The 23,224-nt window shown below is 45.3% G+C and overlaps 1 protein-coding gene across 6 annotated transcripts in view; it reads left to right on the plus strand.

Annotated features, from left to right (window-relative positions):
* CAPN3 (calpain 3) overlaps window positions 1–23,224 on the plus strand; it is a 129,545-nt gene that overhangs the window by 54,375 nt on the left and 51,946 nt on the right. For all 6 annotated transcript variants that reach the window (XM_030215244.1, XM_030215246.1, XM_030215247.1 and 3 more), the window contains 4 exons: window positions 2,699–2,782; window positions 6,472–6,557; window positions 18,819–18,896; window positions 20,823–20,983. In XM_030215244.1, coding sequence (XP_030071104.1) covers window positions 2,699–2,782; window positions 6,472–6,557; window positions 18,819–18,896; window positions 20,823–20,983 — 409 coding nt within the window. The remainder of the gene's footprint in view (window positions 1–2,698; window positions 2,783–6,471; window positions 6,558–18,818; window positions 18,897–20,822; window positions 20,984–23,224) is intronic.

The raw sequence follows: 23,224 nt of genomic DNA on the forward strand, positions 1-23,224 counted from the left end.
GTCACTAATAGGCAGATTAGTTAAAGAATTCCCCCTCCCCCTCACTTATCTTAGTTCACGGCACCCCACACAAGTTAAATAATATCAAGACCAACAAAAGAAACCGACTGACAGATGAACAAAGAAGTCACTAAGCAGGTAAGTTAAATAAATAGGTTTTGGTTTATTAAATACAGTTATATATTACAATTATACATTTTTGTTATTTAAACTATAAATATCGCAAAATTATGGTTTTTTTCTCGAAGTGACACACCACCCAAGTTATGCTCGGTTTTTTGGCGAATTTTGACACACCAAGCTCAAAAGGTTGCCCATCACTGCTCTAGGGCATACAGAATGGGTTGTATTTTGTACCCCTGGACAATTTAACAGGGTGGATTAGGATTCCTTGGGGTAGTAGAAGTCAGCTATTGTTGGGGTTGGAAGGGTAGAGGGTGGTGGTAGTGGGAAGGTTATTATAGCTGCTAGTTATTATTGTTTTCTATTTGTAATTTATACACAGCAGTTGCACAGCATATTGTTCCTTTTTATACTTTAATAAAAAGATTTAAGTATAAATCATAAGTGTTCAAGGCTTCTGCAGATGAGACAAGAGCCAACGGGGATGGGGCGGGGATGGGACAGAACCTGCGGGGACGGGGTGGGGATGGAGACAGGCCTGCGGGGATGGGACGGGGATGGAGACAGGGCCTGTGGGGATGGAGTGGGGCGGAGACAGAACCCACGGAGACAGGGCGGGGATGGGGACAAATTTTGTCCCTGTGTCATTCTCTAGCAGAAGGTTCTGGGTGCATACAGGGGCGATGCTGTAGATTCATGCTCACTAAGCTAGTTTGGTTTCAGGACTTCGGAATCAATTTGTTGCCAGCGCCACCTGCACTTTGCCTTTGTGTGCTGCCATTATTCATTCCTGCAAAGGATTTCAGGTGCATGCAGGGGCGATGCTGTAAGTTCATACTCACAACGCTAGTTTGGCTTTAGTACATTCAGTACATTCATTTGCTGTACAAATTGAAATGCGTGCGCTTCCCTTTCTGGCCATCAGTTTCCTTCTAGTACCTACTGCTACTACTAATAAACATTAATAGTACCCTACAAGGTACTGTACAGAGACACATAAGGGATCTTCTCTGAGGAATTTATAATCTAGCAAGACAAATAAGAGTATTTGGGCACCAAGATTTAAGAAAGTAGATGGGATAATTGGTAGACAGGGACCAATTCAACTAATTGGAAAAAGCTGCAAGAACTATAAAGTCTGCCTATAAGAGAAACAGGAAGCAGGGTGGATGGGTGAGGGCCAGGGAAAATAGTAATCAAAGTAAACCAAATGTATCTTTTAGTATGCTGATATGAAAGAGATTCCCAGAGGCCAGATGAAGCCCAGACATGCAAAAAATTTAAAACAAAAAAGTTGCTTTAGAACAATCAACAACAAAAAAGGCATCAGATTCAGAATCTGAATCTGCAGTGTCCTGGAATTACGCTCTTATTTCTTATTTCTGCTCTTAACCTGAGGAATGTATCTGACTTGCTTTCACATAGGGAACCTTTCACAAAAGCACACCAAAAAGTGGCCTGCGATAGTGTGGGCGCTTGTACTGGACGCATGCTGGACCATTTCTCCACCGCATCTAGAAAAAAAGGGGGGGGGGGGGGTTTGGGCCGGGAAATGGCCGTGCAGCAAAATGAAAACCAGCGTGCATCTATTTATGGCTTCAGCCCTTAATACATTACCTACGCTGTAACTGCCCGATTACCTCCAGGAACGCCCCCACGGTAGAAAATAGAAAATAATTTTCTACCGCATGTTTTTGGCGTGTGCCAAATTCAGAATTACCGCCCCTTACCACACGGTAGCTGGGTGGTAATACCAATTTGGCACGCGCTGGACGTGTGTAGGCCCTTATGCACCTTTGTAAAAGGACCCCTCGGTTTATACATTGGTTGACCTTATGATAATACCCAATATTATCTTGCCAGATATCATTGAGTGTATTATGCAGGGGCGTAGCCAGACCTCACGGTGGGAGGGGGCCAGAGCCTGAGGTTGGGGGCACATTTTGAGTGCTGCCTCGCTGCCCCCCCACCACCTCCTTGCCACTTCCCCTCACAAACAAATACCTTTGCTGGCGGGAGTCCTCAACTCCCACCAGCCGAAGCCTTCTTCAGCACCAGTCTCCGGCGCAGCCACGTTCGCTGCCTGCCCCCTGCTCTTCTTTCTTCTTGCTCCTCCTGTGCACGCTGCGTACACAGGAGGAGCAAGAAGAAAGAAGAGCAGGGGGCAAGGTAGCGAACTCAACTGCGCTGGAGATCGGCACTGAAGAAGGCTTCGGCTGGCAGGGGTTGGGGACCCCCACCAGCCAAACCAGGGGCCCAGATGAAATTTGTGGGGGCCCAGGCCCCCATGGCCCCCATGGCCCCCCATAGCTACACCTTTGGTATTATGTACCTACTTTAATGGCTTTGGTAGGCTTTCATACCCATCTACAACCTAGCACAGATTCCAAATTTTAGGCTACCTGTTGTCTAAATTTAATACATATAGGGGCACTGCAGTTCACTAAGGTGATAACCACACACACAGAGTTTCCTCATAGAAGTGACTGATCTGGTATTATGCATAGGAAGGGATTGGTCTGTCTTCATCTGCACTTTTAGGCTTAAGTGCCAATTGCCTTCTCTTCTTTTCTAGAGTATAGTCCCACTGCAGTATGAAACCCGCATGAAGAATGGACTGGTCAAAGGTCATGCCTATTCGGTTACAGGTGTGGAGGAGGTATATATCACTTCTTGTGCTGTAGCTTCTCAATATGTTCATTAAATCTACTTGGTCCAAAATCCACACAGCCACTTACCCACCCCAACACAAACCCAGAAAAATCAAACTGTCGTATCAAGCAAAAATTCTTCAAATGAATGGGTCTATAAAATTGTAGCTATTTCTTTGGTGGCAGTTAATACATGTGACCCCCTCCCATGGTCATTATGATAATGGGGCTGGTAAATTTAGACTGGTGGGTGGATATAGGGTGAGCACAGCCTCCGGAGGTGGGGTGGAAGAAGGAATAAATGGGATGGAGAATAGTAGATCGGGGTTGCCTTACCCTCACTGAGACCCTGAGTACCAAGGGGGAGTCCTGGAGCTAAGCAGATGGGCTTTGGTATGGCTGGTTGCTGAAACCTCTGTCAGGGGACAGAGGGGGTCTGAGTTGGGTCCCAGTCGAGGAGAACAGTGAGAAGAAAAGAGTGCCTGGTTGAAAAAGACATCCCAGGCGGCAGGGACGTGAATGCAGAGGAGCGCCACTCCCAGTAGGATTTTGCCCAGCCAACCAGAGGATCTCTAATCTGAGATGGGACAGACATATAATAGACATTGATCGGATGTAACTTTGTCATCCTATGCACTTAAATTGAAGAAATGAGAGTTGGTCTATGAACTGTCGTTGGTTTGACGTTGATCCAGTAAAAGAAATTTGATGTTAATCTTTTGAGACTTCTGGTCGTTATTTGAAAGTAGACTCTTGCATCTCCCGGGGTGGGAATACCCTTCAGCCTACCGGAGATTTTCTTTGGCCCCTGCCTGCGCCCAGCTCATCTGAAATACAAATCTGTATTGTGAATCCTGGTCCCGGGCACCTGACCCTGGGAGCTAGCCCGCAACCCTGACTGAGGGGTAAACCAGGGTTACATACATTTACAAGGACATTTTTTGAGAAAAAAAAAACACTTCCCCACAGCTTCATCTGTAAGAAAGCCTTTCTTGGACACTGTATAGCCATTAGGAAACAACTAGTATCTGTATATAGGATAATGTTCTGTCCTTAGGTATTTTTTTTTGTTAATTGATTATTGCTGTTCTTTATTGTACATTTATAGGTCTGTATTTGCTTTTTCTTTTGTGTTTTGATCGACAATATATTTATGGGAAAGTATAATTCAAAAAATATGCACATCAGAAAAAAGAATTTTGCTTGTGTCCTTTTTAGATGCAGTTCAAGGCGAGTTCCATTCAGGTACACTAGCAGGCTTATTTTCGAAAGAGAAGGGTGCCCATCTTTCAACACAAATCACAAGATGGGCGTCCTTCTCCCAGGCATAATCGAAAGCCGATTTTGGGCGTCCTCAACTGCTTTCCGTTGCGGGGACAACCAAAGTTCATGGAGGCGTGTCGGAAGCACAGTGAAGGCGGGACTGGGGCATGCCTAACACATGGGCGTCCTCAACCGATAATGGAAAAAAGAAGAGCGTCCCTGACGAGCACTTGGCCGAGCATTTTTTCTTGCGACCAAGCCTCAAAAAGGTGCCCGAATTGGCCAGATGACCACCGGAGGGAATCGGGGATGACCTCCCCTTACTCCCCCAATGGTCGCTAACCCCCTCCCACCCTAAAAAAACCTTTTTAAATATTTTTTGCCAGCCTCTATGCCAGCCTCAAATGGCATACCCAGCTCCCTGACAGCAGTATGCAGGTCCCTGGAGCAGTTGTAGTGGGTGCAGTGCACTTCAGACAGGCAGACCCAGGCCCATCCCCCCTACCTGTTACATTTGTGGTGGTAAATGTGAGCCCTTCAAAACACACCAGAAACCCACTGTACCCACATGTAGGTGCCCCCCTTCACCCCTTAGGGCTACAGTAGTGTTGTACAGTTGTGGGTAGAGGGTTTGGGGGGGGGTTGGGGGGCTCAGCACCCAAGGTAAGGGAGCTATGCACCTGGGAGGAATTTGTGAAGTCCACTGCAGTGCACCCTAGGGTGCCCGGTTGGTGTCCTGGCATGTCAGGGGGACCAGTGCACTACGAATGCTGGCTCCTCCCACAACCAAATGGCTTGGATATGGTCGTTTCTGAGATGGGTGTCCTCGGTTTCCATTATGGCCTAAAGTCGGGGACGACCATCTCTAAGGTTGACCTAAATTTTGCGATTTGGGTGTCCCCGACCATATTATTGAAACGAAAGATGGATGCCCATCTTGTTTCGATAATACAGGTTTCCCCGCCCCTTCGCCTGGACGTCCTCTCAGGAAAATTTGGGTGCCCCATTTTGATTATGCCCCTCCAGGTGTTTTCTGGGCTACTCCTCAGCACACAAAGGAAACAGATTGTTGCTGTGAGATTTGTCCAGGAAGTATATTTTCCAGTTGCAGCAACTCACCAGTAGATTTTCTGGCAAGGATTACAAAATTTTGTAGTATATTTACATAAATTTGCATATCCCTTGTTTCAATAAACTGGCTGAAAACTTGCTTATAGAAGTCTTCCAAATATAATTTGAACAAATTATTATCTCTGTTTTCTTACTGCTTTACGTTCTCTATCTGTTATTACAAGGAGGAAAAGGCTTCAGGTGCTCAGCTGTTTTTTTTTTACTGTTTTTTGCTTTTGCAGTTTGCCAGGCTTCTTCATCAGCCTAAAAACCTCCTATATGTGTATCTACATATAGGAGGTTTTTAGGCTGATGAGGAAGCCCGGCAAACTGCAAAAGCAAAAAACAGTAAAAAACCAGCTAAGCATCTGAAGCCTTTTCCTCCTTATAATAACAGATAGAGAACGTAAAGCAGTAAGAAAACAGAGATAATAACTTGTTCAAATTCTATTTGATAAATTTGCATATGCAAACCATCCCATAATTGTATGGAAATTCTATCAAGTTTTGAAATGTTTCATTAAAATAAATATTTTTTCAATCTGTATTTTCCCCATGATTTTTTGCCATTTAGGTGTATATAAAAATATTTTTCCTGTTATTTTTGTTCCCTGTCTCTCATTTCCTCTACTCTGCATTTGTCTCCTCTTATCCTGCTCTCTCCTCATTGAAAATTCTGCTTTTTTTCTTAACTACTGAACTACTTCTGTTCTCCCAGTCTTTCCTTTTCTCCTTCTGCTGCAGTCTTTCATCAATCATGTTTCTCTTCCCTCTCACATATCCCCTCCCTTATTCCATCCCTCCTCCTCTCTTCTCTCCCCACATCTTTCACTTCTTACTCTACCCTCACCCGATCTGTCTCTCTCCTTTCTTACACCTTTATTCATGCCATTCCTCTTGTAAACAGTCTATAATCTCTTCCTCTCACTCACTCACCTTTTCATCTGTACGTCTTTCACAGACACTACACACCCTTCCATTCCCATATCCCCCCTTGCTTTTCTCCTCCTTGCCTCTTTTCACTTCTTCTTGTCCTGTAAATTGGATAAATATCCAGGGACCCGCATTGAATATCAGTGGTACCTGGATAACGTCTGGCTCTACCCAGCCTCTATCTATAGACTGCCCCAGAGCTATCCGGATTGGGCAGGGTAGCCAGTAGTGATTTTTAGTGGCCATTTCCAGATAATGGTACTGAAAATTGGGCTATGGATCTGGTGAGGGGCACTGGGAGGAGCCACTCCTACCCAGATAAGTACCACTGAATAACAAGCCCTTATTTTCTTTTCCATAATAATAATAATAATAATAATAATTCTACTAGGCAACCTACAAAAGAGAGAAAGTAAAGCTGGTGCGTCTCATGAATCCCTGGGGAAGAATGGAATGGACCGGAAGCTGGAGCGACAGGTTAGTCCAAGAAGGTTATTATGAAAGAAGTGAAATTATTTTAAAGTCTTAGATGGATTTTCAGCCCATTTGCCTCAAACAGATTATTTTTGCACTGTGGTTGGTTATCTCCATAGATTAAACCATAAGCATGGGAGGCAGTTAGTGGTGGTGCTAGGTAATAGCTGAGAAGTGCAGAGAATACAAACAAAGGCAAAGAAGCCATAGGACTGCCAGTCCCATAATCACACTTCTGATCATGGTGAAACTAAGATCAGAACAGGGAAGTCAGTGTGGAAGTAGAATCAACAAATAGTGAAGGCTGGTAGCAGAACCAGATTAAAGTGCAGGTTGAAGGAAGTGCCAACACTTGGGCCAAGAATAGAGAGAACCAGAGTTGAGTACAGAAGTTGTGAACCAGGATCCTAGGAATTGCATTAGCTACAAACGCAGGCTGAAGAAAAAGCTGTGAATCTTAACTGGCTCCTACTGGTCCAATTCACTGACACAAGACAGTCAAAATGTGGTTTTGAAGATACGTGATAAGAATGCTGAAAATGTCTTATAGCTCACCACACAAACCTCTGAGCTGACAAGGTGCGACCTGCTAGTTTAAGACCAGCAAGCCTATACAAAGATGAAATGGAGCTAAAGATATGTATGACAATTCCTGTGACTGTTTTGACTCTCTGTTACTGCCCGCTTACCACAGCATCTCCCGAGGCGCTTGAGCACCGCCCACTCTCCCAGATGTAAGGACGCATTTCTGACCTGACCTCCCTGCTCCTTCACAGTATTTTAATCTGCATTTCACGTTTCTTTACTCTGTTGGGATGGTGCACGCCTTTGGTGCGTGCCGCTATATTTTTATGAAGTCTGTAATTTTTTTTTTTAACTTTCATGAAGTCTTTATTAATTAGTAGTACACAGAATCTGAAACATATTACAACATGCGTATCATATTACATGTCAATTGTGCAGAACATAAGTCTCCAGAAGTATAGCGAATAAATAATACAAAGAGTTGTAAGAATCTCATGCTATACAAAAAGAAAACTTCTTACTGTGTTAAAATACCTAGTGAATTATTCAGAATAATCAGATCAAAACTTCAACTTTTTTAAAGAAATTTTTGTGTATGAAACCCCGCTTCCATGTCACTCTTGTCACTCAGAACCCCAACCCACCCCAACCCTCCCTCCCCCCACCCACCCTTCGGGCACCACCATAACATAGGACATCAGTCAAATTATACGTGAAGGAGAAAAGGATCCCAGGTCAAATGCCATCTACACAGTTGATTGCGCCGTTCCGCTAAGAGTCTCTCCATCTCGCAGATATGCCTCAATTTTTGAATCCACCTAGTAATCGGTGGAGCTGTGGGCTGCTTCCAATGAGCAGCAATTATAACTCTCGCGGCACTTATGGCCTGTCTCAAGAAAGTATGCTGGGTATGGGAAAGACCTGCAGCTAGAGCAGAGAATAGGAAAAGGGTCGGGCTCCAAGGTATCAGACTCCCCGTCCACCTCTGCAACCTGCTACGAACCGCTCTCCAGTAGGCCTTAACCTTCCTGCAGGTCCATCAGATGTGTCCCGCTGTGCCCCACACCCCACATCCCCTCCAGCACAGCCCCGTCAATGCAGGATAGATACGCTGAAGACGCTCGGGTGTCAGGTACCAACGGTACAATACCTTTACTGCATTCTCCTTAAAGGGCACATGAGATGACACTCCCATCACAGCCCGCTCCATTTTTTCCCACTCTGCCTCCTCCAACTCCATGCCCAGCTCCCTCTGCCAACTCTTCCTGTGAAGTGTATATTTCGGGGATTGCCTGTTGATAATATGGTAGAGGCGCGATACCAACCCGCTTGTCTTAGGTGGGCCTTCACAGATGGTTTCTAGTGCTGTTTGTTCCCTGGCCACTACCTCCCGAACTGCCCTTGTCTTAAGAAAAGAGGCTAATTGAAGATAGGCATATCGGTCTGACCCCACTATCGGGAACTTCTCAAGGGCCTCAGAGTACGACAGTAAAGTCTCCCCATCAAACAGTTGACCCCACATTCGTAAGCCTCCAGTGTACCATCTTGTGAACACTCCTTTTATCATTCCGGGGTAAAACAATGGATTGTGAGCTATGGGAGACAGACGAGATAGTGTAGTACGTCGATGGGGAAACAGACTGTCCCAATTTAAGAGGGTGACGTATATAGAAGGACAGAGTCCTGCCTCCAAAGATCTATGCGAGCCCGGGATCCACATAAGAGCCCCCAGCGGCCTCTCACCCAAGGTGTATTGTTCGAGCTGCACCCATTGCCGATCTGGGTAGTCCTGAAACCATTCCACTGCCGCGCGCGCCTGAACCACTCTATAGTACCAAGCCAGGTTGGGTACTCCCAGCCCTCCTCTCATCCTGTCCTGGTATAGGACCGAGCATGCCAAACGCGGCCGTTTTCCCGCCCAGATAAAGCGCATGATACGGTCCTGTAATGATGATAAGAATTTACGGGGCATTTTGATTGGGAGAGCCTGAAAGAGGTAGAGCAGAACATTCATCTTTACTGCCGCTATTCGGCCGAACCAGGAGAGATCAAGATCTCCCCATTTTCCCAAGTCCTCGATGAGCACCCCTGATCCGAGAGGTCTGCCGACAGGTTTACCCCCAGGTAACGAAGGCTCCTGTTGGTCCACCTGAAGGCATAGGAAGACCTCAGCGTTCCCACGAGCTCCTCCGGAAGGGTCACATTCAGAACTTCAGATTTGGACATATTGACTTTGAATCCCGACACATCAGAGTATTCCTCTATCTCCTTCAAAAGTCCAGGGAAGGTGGTCAAGGGACTAGTGACAAACAACAATACATCATCCGCAAAAAGGGACAGTTTATGATTTCTCCCACCTATAGAAAGTCCTGAGATATTTGGATTGGTTCTAAGCCTAGTTGCAAAGGGCTCCATAACCATGGCAAATAGCAGGGGGACAAGGGGCAACCCTGTCTAGTGCCTCTGTGTAAAGGGATCATTGCTGAGTTACCCCCATTTACTCGAACACAGGCTTTAGGAGAGCTATAGAATGCTTGGATCCATCCACTAAACTGCGGTCCTATCCCAAAGGCCTCCATCACTTTATACATAAATGGCCAATGAACCCGGTCGAAGGCCTTTTCGGCCTCCAGACTAAGGAGACAGAGAGGCCTCTTCATTCTTTTGGCCAAGTATATTAAATCGACCACTCGCCTAGTATTGTCTGTGGCTTTTCTATATGGAACAAATCCCACCTGGTCAGGGTGGATAACAGCTGGGAGCAGTGGTGCCAGACGGTTGGCCAAAACTTTAGCTAAGATTTTAACATCGGCGTTCAAGACGGATATTGGACGGAAGGACCCACATTCTTTATGATCTTTATTCGGTTTAGGCAATACCGCAATCCAGGCTTCCAACATGGAATTAGGCAAAGACTCCCCTTTCCCAATCATGTTAAACAGATCCGCGAACAGCGGAGCCAATTCGGGGGCGAATTTCTTATAGGATTCGTTAGGTAAGCCATCTAACCCTGGTGATTTACATGAGGGCAAATGTTGTATAGCTTTTTGTATCTCAACTGGGGTAACTGGTGCATCGAGAGCAGTCCTCAGTTGAATATTTAAGGAAGCTAAGTCACTCTCAACTAAGTATTCTAAAATAGTGTCCTCAGAAGGGTTAATCTCCTGTGCATAAAGTTCCTGGTAAAATTCGCTAAAACGCCTCCGTATGGACTCAGAGGTGTTCAGCAGGTTGCCCCTCGTATCCCTAATGTGAGTGACCGTTCGATCTACTTTTCGCCTGCGCAACTTTATAGCCAGGAGACGTCCTGCTTTATTGGTAAATTCGTATGTTCGAACTTTATTTCTAGATTGTAACCAAGTTAATTGTTCGGAGTAGATAGAGTCCAGCTGGAGCCTCTGCCCGCGCAGCTCCTCCAAAATTGCAGAGGAGCCGCTTGATTTGTGCTGCGCCTCCAAGATCCGAATCTTTTCCATGCATTGCGCCAGCTGGGCCCTACGAACCCTCGCACGCCTACTAGCTATCTGTATAAAGTAACCTCTCGAGACTGCCTTCATAGCATCCCATACAACACTGAGGGGTGGGCCCGATTCTATATTAAGCTCTAGGTACTCCCTCAGGACCTTCCTACAGCCCTCTACCACCTCCTTCTCCTGTAGTAACTCTGTGTTAAGCATCCATTTTTTATCTTTGACCTCTGCTCTAATGGTCGGCAAAGTAACCCAGACTGGGGCGTGGTCAGAGATTGTTGCACTACCTATTCCTGCTTTCGGGCCTCTCTCAACTAGTGTAACGTCAAGAAAAGATAATCGATGCGTGAGTACGACTTGTGTACGGGGGAGAAAAAAGTATAATCCCTAATTGTCGTGTGACCTAGCCTCCAGACGTCAAAGGTCCCCAGTGAGTTGACCAGAGAATTCAGTGCCAAAGAGTCCTTAGAGATCGGGTGTTGGGGTCTCCCGGACCTGTGTAACACATGGTCCATAACTTCATTAAAGTCAACCCCCATGATCAGAGAGCCCCGGGTAAATGTAGCTAGTATGTTCTTCACTTTGGAATAGAATGTTCCCTGTTGTTCATTAGGTGCGTATAAGGTTGCAAGAGTGAGCTCTATTTGTTCTAGGACAATTTGCAAGAACAAAAAACGCCCTCCCGGGTCTCGTTTGATACTCAGTATTTGGGCTGTTATAGATTTATGGAACAGCACTGCCACACCACGCTTTTTGGAGCCATCAGCGGAGGAGGCAAAAAAGGCACTAGGGTAATCTGGATGGGAGAGGAGTCGCTCATGTACCCTGCGGAGATGGGTCTCCTGCAGGAGGACAATATGCGGTTTTAGCTGTTGTAACTCTTTGAACAACTTCTGCCATTTTTGAGGCATGTTCAGGCCCTTCACGTTATGTGATAGAATTTTTAAGTCAGTACTCATTCCTGGAGCAGTACATCAGCTTTCTCCCCCATTATATAGGGTCCATCCAATTCACATACTTGTGCTCCCCTATACCGGTGGTGCCCCCAACCCACACAATCCCCCCTCCCCCCTATCGTTACCCCCCCCCCCCCCTCTCCTTTACCCACCTCATCCCCCCCTGTCTAGCACCGACTAATGGGCACATGTCCCAATAGTGGGATGTGAGAAAGTAACACACCAGCACATAAGCAGCCCAGCCCGCCCCGCCCCCCCCCCCCCCCCCGAATTGCCTCACGACACCACCAGGGGCCTTTACCCTAGTAAACTTTTCACATTTGCACAACTACAGAATAAGCCCCCCCCCCCCGCCCTCCATCCCCTTAAACTACCCCCTTCATACATCGCTTATAACTTTATAACATCATAAACAATATTCCACACTGCTTTAGTTACCATATCCTCTGTTAATTAAGAGACATAAGTTCCTTTGTACAAAAGATAACAGAAAAACTTGAAACAGAACTTAATTTTGGTTACTCTCTACAGATTTACTAATCATGAGGTCATTATTGGCCAATGATCCTCTGGCCAACTCCTTAGATAGGTCCTTGAATAAAGTATAAAGTCCAGGCTGCTCTATCAGTTCAGGTTTCTTCCAAGGCCACTTTTCTTTTTGGGTTATTCCTTTTAGGTGTTGCAGGGACCCGTTGCCATTTTTGAAGCCTGGCCTTCGTAGCTGACGCTAATTCACCTGGAGGTTTGCTCGTTGGCACCAAGCCCACTCCATGCAAGGATGTCCAGGCTTCGGTCAGCGATGTAACTCTCATTTTAGCACCCTGTAATGTATAGTTCAGGGAGAAAGGGAAGCCCCATCTGTATGTTATCTGCTCCTTAGTTAGAATGTCCAGAGCCGGCTTCATGAGGCGTCTCTGTTGTAAGGTGAACTGCGAGAGATCCTGGTACACTGTTATTTTGGCCCCGCCATATTCCAAGTTGGGCTTTTTCCTGGCACAGTTAAGCAGTTGTTCCTTCACTTCATATCGGTGGAACCGGGTGATGATGTCCCGTATTCTATTGTCCTGCCGCTGGCCCAGTGTTCTATATGCTCTGTCTATCTCGATCTTCACCGCTGCGGCCTCAGTCCCCAGCAGGGTGGTACACAGTGTTTGTACTATCAACAGGACATCCTCGGTCGCACCGCCCTCGGGGACTCCACGGAATCTGAGGTTATATGTAAGGTCTGTATTCTTTTGGTCTAACGCTTGGAGGTGGGTCTCGTGCGTTAGCAGGGATTCAGAGTGCTCTTCCAGCTTTGTTTCTGCTTCCTCTACTCTGTTCCCCAGCTCGAGGAGGTCAGAGCTTAAGTTCTCCATCCGGTCCAGAATCTCATCCTTCGATTTTTTGATGTCTGCTTGTATACCGGACAGTATCTGGCGAAGTTCGCCTGAGATTCCTTTTTTAGCAGGCGGTTTTCGCGATTCCGCCAACGACAGCACAGAGTCAGAATCCGAAGGGGAAACCGGTGCCATTACCTCGTGGCGTTTCGCGGTTTTGCTTGTCCCGCCGCCAGCTGACTTCTCTGAGTCTTTAGCTCGCGCCGAAGACGCTTTGCTCATCCTGCTGTCGATGAGGAACAATGTGGAACACTGCGGGCAGTTCCAAAAAGGTTGGTGATTGCTTTTTATTGCTTCTTTTATTATCAAGAAGCAGGAGCTAGAGCGCTAGGCAGCCATCTTTAGCGGTGACGTCACTTCCTCCCCGAAGTCTGTAATTTTTGACGCTACTCCACTTCCTTTACAATGGTGCCTAAATTCTGGATTTTTCTGTGCTTCCCTGCTTATATCTCATTTTTTTCTGCAACCATTTTTGCCTCGATCCTTTCATCTCAAAGGTTACTCTATTCGAATATCTGATCCTAGTCCGCATTACAACACTTTGAGGGGTATGGTACCACATTTGCGCACGACCACAGACACGTTTCCCCTGTCCCTCCCTGTGCTATCTCTTCTGATAACTCTGCCGGGTGTCTCTCCACTGGCCTCTTAAACTATAGATCACTACTTGCAAAAACCAGTGAAATCCAAGATCTCATTACATTCTCTAATCATGACTTTCTCTGCTGCACCAAAACTTGGATTTGGAACAGGGAAGAAAGCTACCTATATGAATCAAAGAAGAACAACCAAAATGATAAAGGGGATGGAACTCCTCTCGTGTGAGGAAAGGCTAAAGAGGTTAGGGCTCTTCAGCTTGGAAAAGAGATGGATGAGGGGAGATATGATTGAGGTCTACAAAATCCTGAGTGGTGTAGTAGAAGTAAATCGATTTTTTTACTCGTTCCAAAAGTAGAAAGACTAGGGGACACTCGAGGAAGTTACTTGGAAATACTTTTAAAACAAATAGGAGGAAATATTTTTCACTCAACAAATAGTTAAGCTCTGGAACTCTTTGCCAGATGATGTGGTAACAGCGGTTAGCTTATCTGGGTTTTAAAAAGGTTTGTACAAATTCCTGGAGGAAAAGTCCATAGTCTGCTATTGAGACAGACATTGGAAGCAACTGCTTGCCCCGGGATTGGTAGCATGGAATGTTGCTGCTAATTGGGTTTCTGTTAGGTACTTGTGACCTGGCTTGGCCACTGTTTGGAAAACAGGATACTGGGCTAGATGGACTATTGGTCTGACCCAGTATATGGCTACTCTTATGTTCTTATGTAATCTCTCCCTGTTGGCTTTGAGGTCTTCTCCCTTGCTAGGTCAGTCAGGAAAGGGGGTAGACTTGCCATCTTCTACTGTTCTGTACTTAAGGTTACTGAACTCCCCTTCCCCCTCTCCTACTCAGAAGTACTTGCTATTCACATTGCTGTACCTATTCCACTTACCCTATTCCTCTTTTATTGTCCTTCATCTCTCACATCAGATCAATGGGATCTTGTGTACCAAGTATCTCTATGCATTTCCCTAATGTACTGATTCTTGGTGATTTTAGCACCCATTTTGATATCCCTCATCAGCCTTGCTCTAAAGCTCTTCTGTCCCTTATCTCTGATCTTGATCTCTCTCAATGGGTTTCTCGTCTCAGTCACCAGGGAGGTCAGATTTTAGATCTTGTCCCTTCAGATTCACTTTTCTCTCTCAGTAACTTCTCATACATCCTGGTTCCATGGTCTGACCATCTTGCTGTCACTTTCTCAATTAACCTCCTGACCCATATTACTCTGGCTCAAATTTCTCTGAAATGGTCTCTTTATCTCTCCTGCATAGATCCCTGTGAACTTCATTCTAGTACCTTTTTGCTTCCTTCTAATGTTAACTCCCTAAGCCTTGAAGACCAGACTAACAAATTGCATTCATACCTCTCTCGTACCTTGAATCAAATTGCTCCATTGGTGCAAGTTCAACATGTTTCTTCTAAACCCACAAAATCCTGGTACCACAGCGTTCTTCGTGTACTCATACACCATCTCTGAAAGGCTGAACGCTCCTGGAGGAAATCTAAAATCCCTACGAATCTGGCCATATTCACAACCAAGCTTTGCGATTATAATTTCCATCTTAAGAAGGCAAAAGGATAATATTTGTCTAACAGGATCAACAAAGCTCCTAATCCTGCTAGGGAGCTATACACCATTTTTTTGTGACTTTACATCCCCATTGCACATTTCACAAGCTTTACAAATATCCTCAGCAGAGACGCTCTCTCCTTATTTTGCCACAAAAATTTCAAATCTCCTAAAGATTATTCACAGTACATCCTCACCGTCCCTCTCTCCTGCCCCTCTGTCTGCGGGAAACTCATGATTCTCCTCTCCCTTAATATCTCACTCTCCCTTATCCCTGCCTTGTTTTACCTCTTCCTCCAAAGAACTCTCCTCAACTTCTGGGTGTTCATCTTGGTCATCATTTCATCCTTCTTCACCAAGGTCTTTAAAACCATGTTTATTACTTATTTTCAACTAGACCCTCTCCCATCCAAGTGGTTTTGACTTTGAAACTTTAAATTACTCCCTGTCATCTTAACTGTTATTAATACTAGCCTATCCACTGGCCAAGTTCCCATGCTATGGCAGATGGTCATACTCTGCCCAATTCTTTAAAAAAGCTTCCCTTGAACCTCGGGAACCTGTTCACTATCATCCAGTCTTCAACCTTTCTTTTCTTTCCAAAGTGTTGGAAAAAGTAGTTTTCCTTCAAGCCTCATCCTTTGTTGAAAAAACTTTTGCTCTGCATCCCAGGCAATCTGGCTTCAAGACCAACTTTAGCGCAGAAACAGTCCTAGCTGGCCTTCTTAGTGAAATACATGCTTACCTAGATAAGCACAACATTGTACTTTCTGTGTCTCTTGATCTATCAGTTGCCTTTGACTTAGTTGACCACACTTTCCTACTATCCTGCCTCTCATCTCTTGGATTTCAGGGCAGAGTTCTCTCTTGTTTCTGCTTTTTTCTCTCTAACTGGTCATATAAGGTTGTTACTGATTCCTCTACATCTTCCTCTTGCTGGCTACCCTGTCGTGTCCCCCAGGGTTCTATATTATCCCCTCTTTAACCTATTCCTTAGTCACCTTGCTACCATTTTTCAGTCGCTATGTATTTCATGTTATTTCTATGCAGATGCTATCCTACTTCTCTTTCCCACTGACCTGTTTCCCCCTTCTATCAACCCTCTTCAAAACTGTCTTACTTCAGTTGCCAACTGGCTTGCTTGATTACAAGATGGTCCTGAATCCACAAACAAATGTTAGCCTGCTTGTTTACTGGTGGCCCTCCCAGTCTCACCATTCCTCTTCACTTTATGGGAACAGATATTCTACCAATTGATACTTCCTTTATTTGGGGGGTCACCTAAACTCCCAACTTTCTTTTATACAACACATATCTAATGTCTGTAAAGCTGGCATTTTTAGTTTGCATCAATTACGCTCTATACGCTGATATTTTAGCCCTCAATCTTTTCACTCTTTTATACTTTCCCTTCTAATTGCAAGGCTTGATTAGAACTTAAGAGTAGCCATATTGGATCAGACCAATGGTTCATCTAGCCCAGTATCCTGTTTTCCAAACAGTGGCCAAGCCAGGTCACAAGTACTTGGCAGAAACCCAATTAGCACTAACATTCCATGCTACCAATCCCGAGGCAAGCAGTTGCTTCTCCTTGTCTGTCTCAATAGCAGACTATGGACTTTTCCTCCAGGAATTCCTTTTTTAATCCCAGATACGCTGTTACCAAATCCTCCGTCAAAAAGTTCCAGAGTTTAACTATTTGTTGAGTGAAAAAATATTTCCTCATATTTGTTTTAAAAGTATTTCCATATTACTTCCTCGAGTGTTCCCTAGTCTTTGTACTTTTGGAACGAGTAAAAAATTGATTTACTTCTACTCATTCTACACCATGTAGACCTCAATCATATCTCCCCTCATCTTTCTCTTTTCTAAGCTGAAGAACCCTAACCTCTTTAGCCTTTCCTCTTATGAGAGGAGAAGTTTCATCCCCTTTATCATTTTGGTTGCTCTTCTTTGAATCTTTTTTAATTCCGCTATAGCTTTCTTGAGATACGGTAACCAGAACTGAACACAATACCCAAGGTGCGGTCACACCTTGTGTATGATCCTACTGGGGCAGGCAGGGTAGTGACTGGGTCTCATTCCTGATTGCCCATGTCATGGATTGGGCTGACGTCTGAGGCAGCTGACGTCAGATGCCAGACCCTATTTAAACATACCTCTGCGAGCATAGGATGCTCTAGCGTTATCTCCATCAGCTGTGACCTTACCTTGTTTCCGCGTAGTCTGTGCCTGTGGCACAGGGTGATTTCTCTGTTATTTGGTTGCCATTATTCCCTTTGTCTGTGTTTGTTCTGTGAGTCTGTAGCAGCCTGCTTCTTCTGTGATTAGTTAGCTGCTGTGCAGCTGTGTTCAGCTTCTCGGTGTCTGTTGCTTCACTGTGTGCCTTGCTTTTCCTTTCCCTGCTGTGTGTCCTGACTGAGACCGTGGTAAGAGCTTACGTCCTTTGTTTGGATTTCTCTATTAACCCTTTACCTCCTGTATCTGTTGCTTGGTTCTTGTGAGCACTGCTCCTTGTCTGAGCTGTGTACCTTGAAGCAGTCTCTCTCTGTATGCCTTACCCTTTACCTGCTGTTTACGGACTGCTCCTTATCTAGCTGTTTTCCTTTCGTTGGTGTCTGTGTGTGGCGCTATGTGCGCGGCCTGAGTACTAATCCCTTCTGGGACTTCTCTCTGTTCTTTTCCCGTCTCTTCTGTATGTTTGGGTTCCAGTTCAGCCTTGTGGCAGGAATGGGCAACCTTGGTCATCAATGGTCGCAATTCAGTCAGGTTTTCAGAATTTCCCCAATGAATATGCACGAGACCTATTTGCATGCACTTCCTCCATTGTATGCAAATAGATCTCATTCACATTCTTTGGGAAAATCCCAAAAACCCAACTAGATTACAGCCCTCGAGGATTGAGGTTGCCTTTCCCTGGTCTAAAGATTAGGAAGTTATAGGCTTGTTTCTGATTTTCCTTGACTCTTTTAAATATTTTTTTAATGTAAACTGCTTTGACCTTGTTTTAAGTAAAGGCAGTATATCAATTTCTGGACTAAACAAACATCAGCTGCTGGCAAATGTATACTTTTCTTTGAAAATAGACCCCTCTGCTTTTATTCTCTTAGTACTAATGTGACATTTGTTGTATTTAGCCAGTTTGTATTTTATTTATTGAGATTCATTAACTGCCTTTATGAAAAGAGTCGCCCAAGGCCATGTACAACAGATACAGCTTCACATGAAACTTACAATTATGTTCAGCATAACAGTAGTAACATGATAAAATGTAAGCATAAAATAGAATCAATGATGTAAACTTGGGGCCCTGTTTACTAAGGCGTGTTAGCATTTTTAACGTGTCTACAATTAGCATGTGTTCTGACCGTGTAGGTGCCTATAGGAATATTATAGGCACGTACATGATTAGCGCACATACATGGTTAATGCGCGTTAAAGACACTAACGTGCCTATAACATGGCTTAGTAAACAGGGCCCTTGGTGATGGGCAAATTAAATCCTATCAATAGCAATGGCATGAGATAGAATCAGAGACACACAAATTAAAATAGTAGAGAACATCGTTTATATAACAGAAATATAATAAACGTCAGCAGTTTAGTTAATAAACAGATGTGGGGGAGGAGGATGTTCTGAACATCTCTAATAGGATTGGTTTTGTTCTGTTGGTTTTGGAGAGCAGATAGATCACAGTAATGAAGCCATGTTTTGACCTATCTGTGTGTCACACAATGGGCTAGATTGCTCTTCCTTTTTCTGCAGATCCCAAGTGTGGAATGAGATTGAAGAATCTGAGAAAGTGCGTCTGCAGCATCAGATCCATGAAGACGGCGAATTCTGGTGAGCTGACAGCTTGTTGTACTTCAAAGAAAGTGCAGATCTTATTGTATTCTGTGTATATTTGTTATTTGTTCTGCGGGGTGTAAGCTTAAATAAGTTATTTTATTGTTAGGGTTTCTGATTTTAGGTTTTAACTGATAACCACTGATAAAACACCCCTGCTTCAACAAAATTAACATTGATTTCTTTTTTATAAATACTGTAAAAACCCCACTTCCCCTAGTGCTCTCCCAGTCCTCTCCTGGTTTACCTTGTATCTTCCACTCAATTCATGTGCCTTTTCTGCACTGATGACTCCAGGCGACACAAATGTACAGGTACCAAGCAATAGTATCTGTAGAGCAAAAACAACAATAAACACTGATTTTTGAACCCTTAAAGAACACCTAATTAACTAGAAACTAAACACCTAAATTTACAATATATAAATATCTAAGCATAGAAGCCCTGTGAAGGGGTTTATAGAACACTGCCCCTCACCCTTAAGAAAAGTTCCTCTCCAACTAGCCTCACCCAACGTAAGAGCATTTACCCTGGGAGGAAGTGAACCAGGAAGGGTGGAGCCAGTACCTGGGAGTTTAAAAGACAGGGCCAGGCTTAGGTTAAGGAGGCCCAGGGAAGGAAGAACTGAAGCCCAAGTCTGCGCCTTTACAGAATATGATTAGCTGCTGTAACCTGGCTGAGGTATGCGAACATTTGCTCCTTGTTAAGACTTGCAAATCTTGCCGAGGACTGAATGGGGCCAGAGAGCTTACAGACTGTTACTAAACCAGAATGACTGTTGCATCTGAGGTTCCTGGCCTGTGAGAATAAGACTAGTGCCGGGCATGGGCAGCCTTCTTCGGCAGGGGCGTATCTGCGTGGGGCCTCAGGGGCCTGGGCCCCCGCAGATTTTGCCCTGGACCCCCCTACCGCCATCAACCCTCCCCCGCTGCCATTGCTTACTTTTGCTGGCGGGGGACCCCAACCCCCGCCAGCCGAGGTCTGCTTCCACCTGCCGCTGCCTTAAAAACTTCTTCTTCAGCCGGCGGGGGACCCCAAACCCCCGCCAGCCGCCCCGCGGTGTTTAAAATTCATCTTCGGCCTCCATGGCCGTGCTGCTGTGATAGGCGCTGTTGAAATCCACTTCGGAGTCTGACGTCGCAGCACGTACAACGTACAATGACGTCAGACTCCGAAGTGGATTTCAACAGCGCCTATCACAGCAGCACGGCCACGGAGGCCGAAGATGAATTTTAAACACCGCGGGGCGGCTGGCGGGGGTTTGGGGTCCCCCGCCGGCTGAAGAAGAAGTTTTTAAGGCAGCGGCAGGTGGAAGCAGACCTCGGCTGGCGGGGGTTGGGGTCCCCCGCCAGCAAAAGTAAGCAACGGCAGCGGGGGAGGGTTGGCGGCGGGAGGGGGGTGAAGAGAGTCATTGGTGGCGGTGGGGGCTCGGCGGTGGGGGCTTGGCGGCGGCGGCGGCGGCGGGGGGGGGGGGCTAAAATGTGCCCCCTCCCTCTGGCTCTGGCCCCCCCTACCGCCGGAGTCCAGATACGCTCTTCGGTATGTGCCCTGAAAATGGCAAGGACAAATCAAGATCAAGTATTCATATGTAGTATCACATCATACCTTATGCTATGTTTATCTTGTTGGTCAGACTGGAAGGACTGTACAGGTCTTTATGTGCCATCATCTACTATGTTATTTTGTGCAAAGGAAGAAGTAAAAAAAAAAAAAGACTATCCTGGATATGAAAAAATGTTGTAGGTGGTCATAGTATATGGCTGACAGCTGGGATGTATCATGTGCAATGTGGACAGAATTACTGAGCAGAGAGGATGGGAATTGGTCTTTTCTGCCATCATTTACTATGTAACTATAAGTAAAAGGTCACAAAACCCAAATTCCTTCTTCTTTTTTCCTTACTCCTCTCTTTTACTTCTCTAGGATATCATTCCAGGATTTCATGAATAATTTTACAAAGCTGGAGATCTGTAACCTCACACCAGATGCCCTTCAGTCAGACAATCTCCAGACATGGACAGTCTCTGTCAACGAGGGGCGCTGGGTCAGAGGCTGTTCAGCAGGGGGTTGTCGCAATTTCCCAGGTTGGTGACTCACGTTGACCTAGGTGGAGGTGTGTACTCTCAAGCTTGCCAAAAGCACACAGATCTCTGGTGGAGCCAATCAAACTTTACTGCAAACCTATATAAAACAGAAAATTGCTTTGAGGTAGTCTTTTTCCATGAGTGTACAGCATTGATTGAACACTGTCTCTATCTTAATCACACACTGTTCCTTCCTTTTTCCTCTTCCCCATTCTTTACAATATTGGTTTCCCTGCTGTTGGGTAAACTTTACTCCCTTTCAGTTCAAATATACATGGAGCTTTCCCCTCCACGCTGAGATCCTCTTCAGGACACAGACTAACTCCTAATGGGGATTTTCCACACAGTACTTTCTCTCCTTAGGTTGAGCTCCGATTTGGGGCTCACACACTCCTTCAATCCTCTTATGCTTGTAGTCCAGGCTAAACTCTCCAAGATCCTCAATTCACTCATTATTTGCAGTAGGTAAAGCCTTTGTTATAATTTTATAGCTTGGCGCCAATTCTATAACGACCTAAGCCATTATAGAATACTAACATGAAGCTGCATTGGCACAACAAACTTTAGACATGACTACTTATGCAAGGTCAATGGCTGGCATAAGTTTGTGCACCTAAGTATGCTATGCAACACGCATTACTGATGGTATTCTATAAGTTGCATGCATTGCTTGGTACCACACCTGTGGCCCGCCCGTGCTCTGCCCCATGTATATGCACTATAGCACTTACTTGCTACTTTATAGAATAGTGCAGTTGTACGTGTAAGTGACCATTAAGGTGCCACCTACACATGTAAGATGCAGATAACTGCTACAGGCTAAAACTGCAAGTCAAAAGAAATGCATTCTTCAGACTGGTGGTTAAAAAGAAACCCACACTGCCACCTAGAGGTCACTAGTTTATATAAATGTAGGCAGAACCATTGCAGCCAACCCAGCTGGGTAAACTGCTATAGCAGAATTTGCATCTCCTCATTACACTAGGGTGGTATGATTCAGCTGCCAGGAGCATACTGAGTTAGTGTGCATCCCAAAGGGATTCGTACATTTTCATTGGCAAGAGCATTCTTACTGGGGAACGGGAGTAGTACACCTCACTGACTTTTGTCAAAGCTAATTTCCAAATTTTGACAGGTGACCATGCCCACTTCTGTTTACATCAGCCAATCAGAATCGAGGATCTGCCCAAGCCATGCCTATGTTGCCCAAGCCATGCCCATGCTGCCCAAGCCATGCTCATTCCCTGCCCCGCCCTGTCTCCTTTGACATTGACAGATATGACATCATAGCCCCATCCCTTTTGCATAACCCTGCACTAACTCTATCTTATTTGCATAACCCCAGCTCCGAACCCCACCCCTTCTGGTGACCACAGGGAATACCTCTGCCCAGGCCAACCCCTTTTCCAAGAGAGTGGCGACCACTGGATGATCCCATGTCACTTCCTGTTTCACACTACTCACTGCTATCTTAGATGGGTCACTTGACAGAAAGTGATGTCAAATGCCTCACCCAATACCGCCCTCTACAGCCTAGGAGGACTGTGCACAGCTTAAACTTTTTTTTAGCCTTCAAACTACCTGTTTCTTTTTTTATTTTTTATTTCAACAGGATACTGTGCTGTTTGAACCACTACTCTAATGATTTTAAGACCTTAAATCATGTTTATTTAAGGGAGACTGGTCTGCCTGCTTTTTTAAAAACGACAGGGTGAGAGCTCTTTGTGGTGAATTCCAGCCGTTTGAGAGCATGCAGCCCTCCCCTTCCCAATCCCCTGCATCTTAACAGCCACACACTGTTTCACAGCTACCCTCTCTCAGGAGACATTTCACCAGTGCAGGAAAAAAACAAAAAATTGCATTTTAGGTTTTGAAGGGCACATATGAGAAGGAATTAGTGTGACTGGTTTCTGTTGAAATTTTCAAACAAACCTACTGGTTTTATAATCATTTCCTCTCTCCTCTCCCCTGCTGATTTTAAACTCTGGCAGTCTGTTCTCTGTGTGAGGTCAAACAAGCTGACAAGCGGCCCCTCCTCTCTACCTCCCAATAACTCTACCCTCCCCTTTCTGCACAAACACAGGTTTTATTTCTTTACCACTTTCACAGTACTAGTGACACCTGTAAGGTATCACTACAGCATTCTGACCAGCCCAGAGTTAGCAGTCTCCCTCTCTTCATCCTCCTCTCCTTCCTCTCACTCTCACCCCTCCTAGCCATGCAGCTCTCCTAAACAGAGAC

This window comes from Microcaecilia unicolor, chromosome 9 (assembly GCF_901765095.1).
Source record: "Microcaecilia unicolor chromosome 9, aMicUni1.1, whole genome shotgun sequence".
Classification (NCBI taxonomy): Eukaryota; Metazoa; Chordata; class Amphibia; order Gymnophiona; family Siphonopidae; genus Microcaecilia; species Microcaecilia unicolor.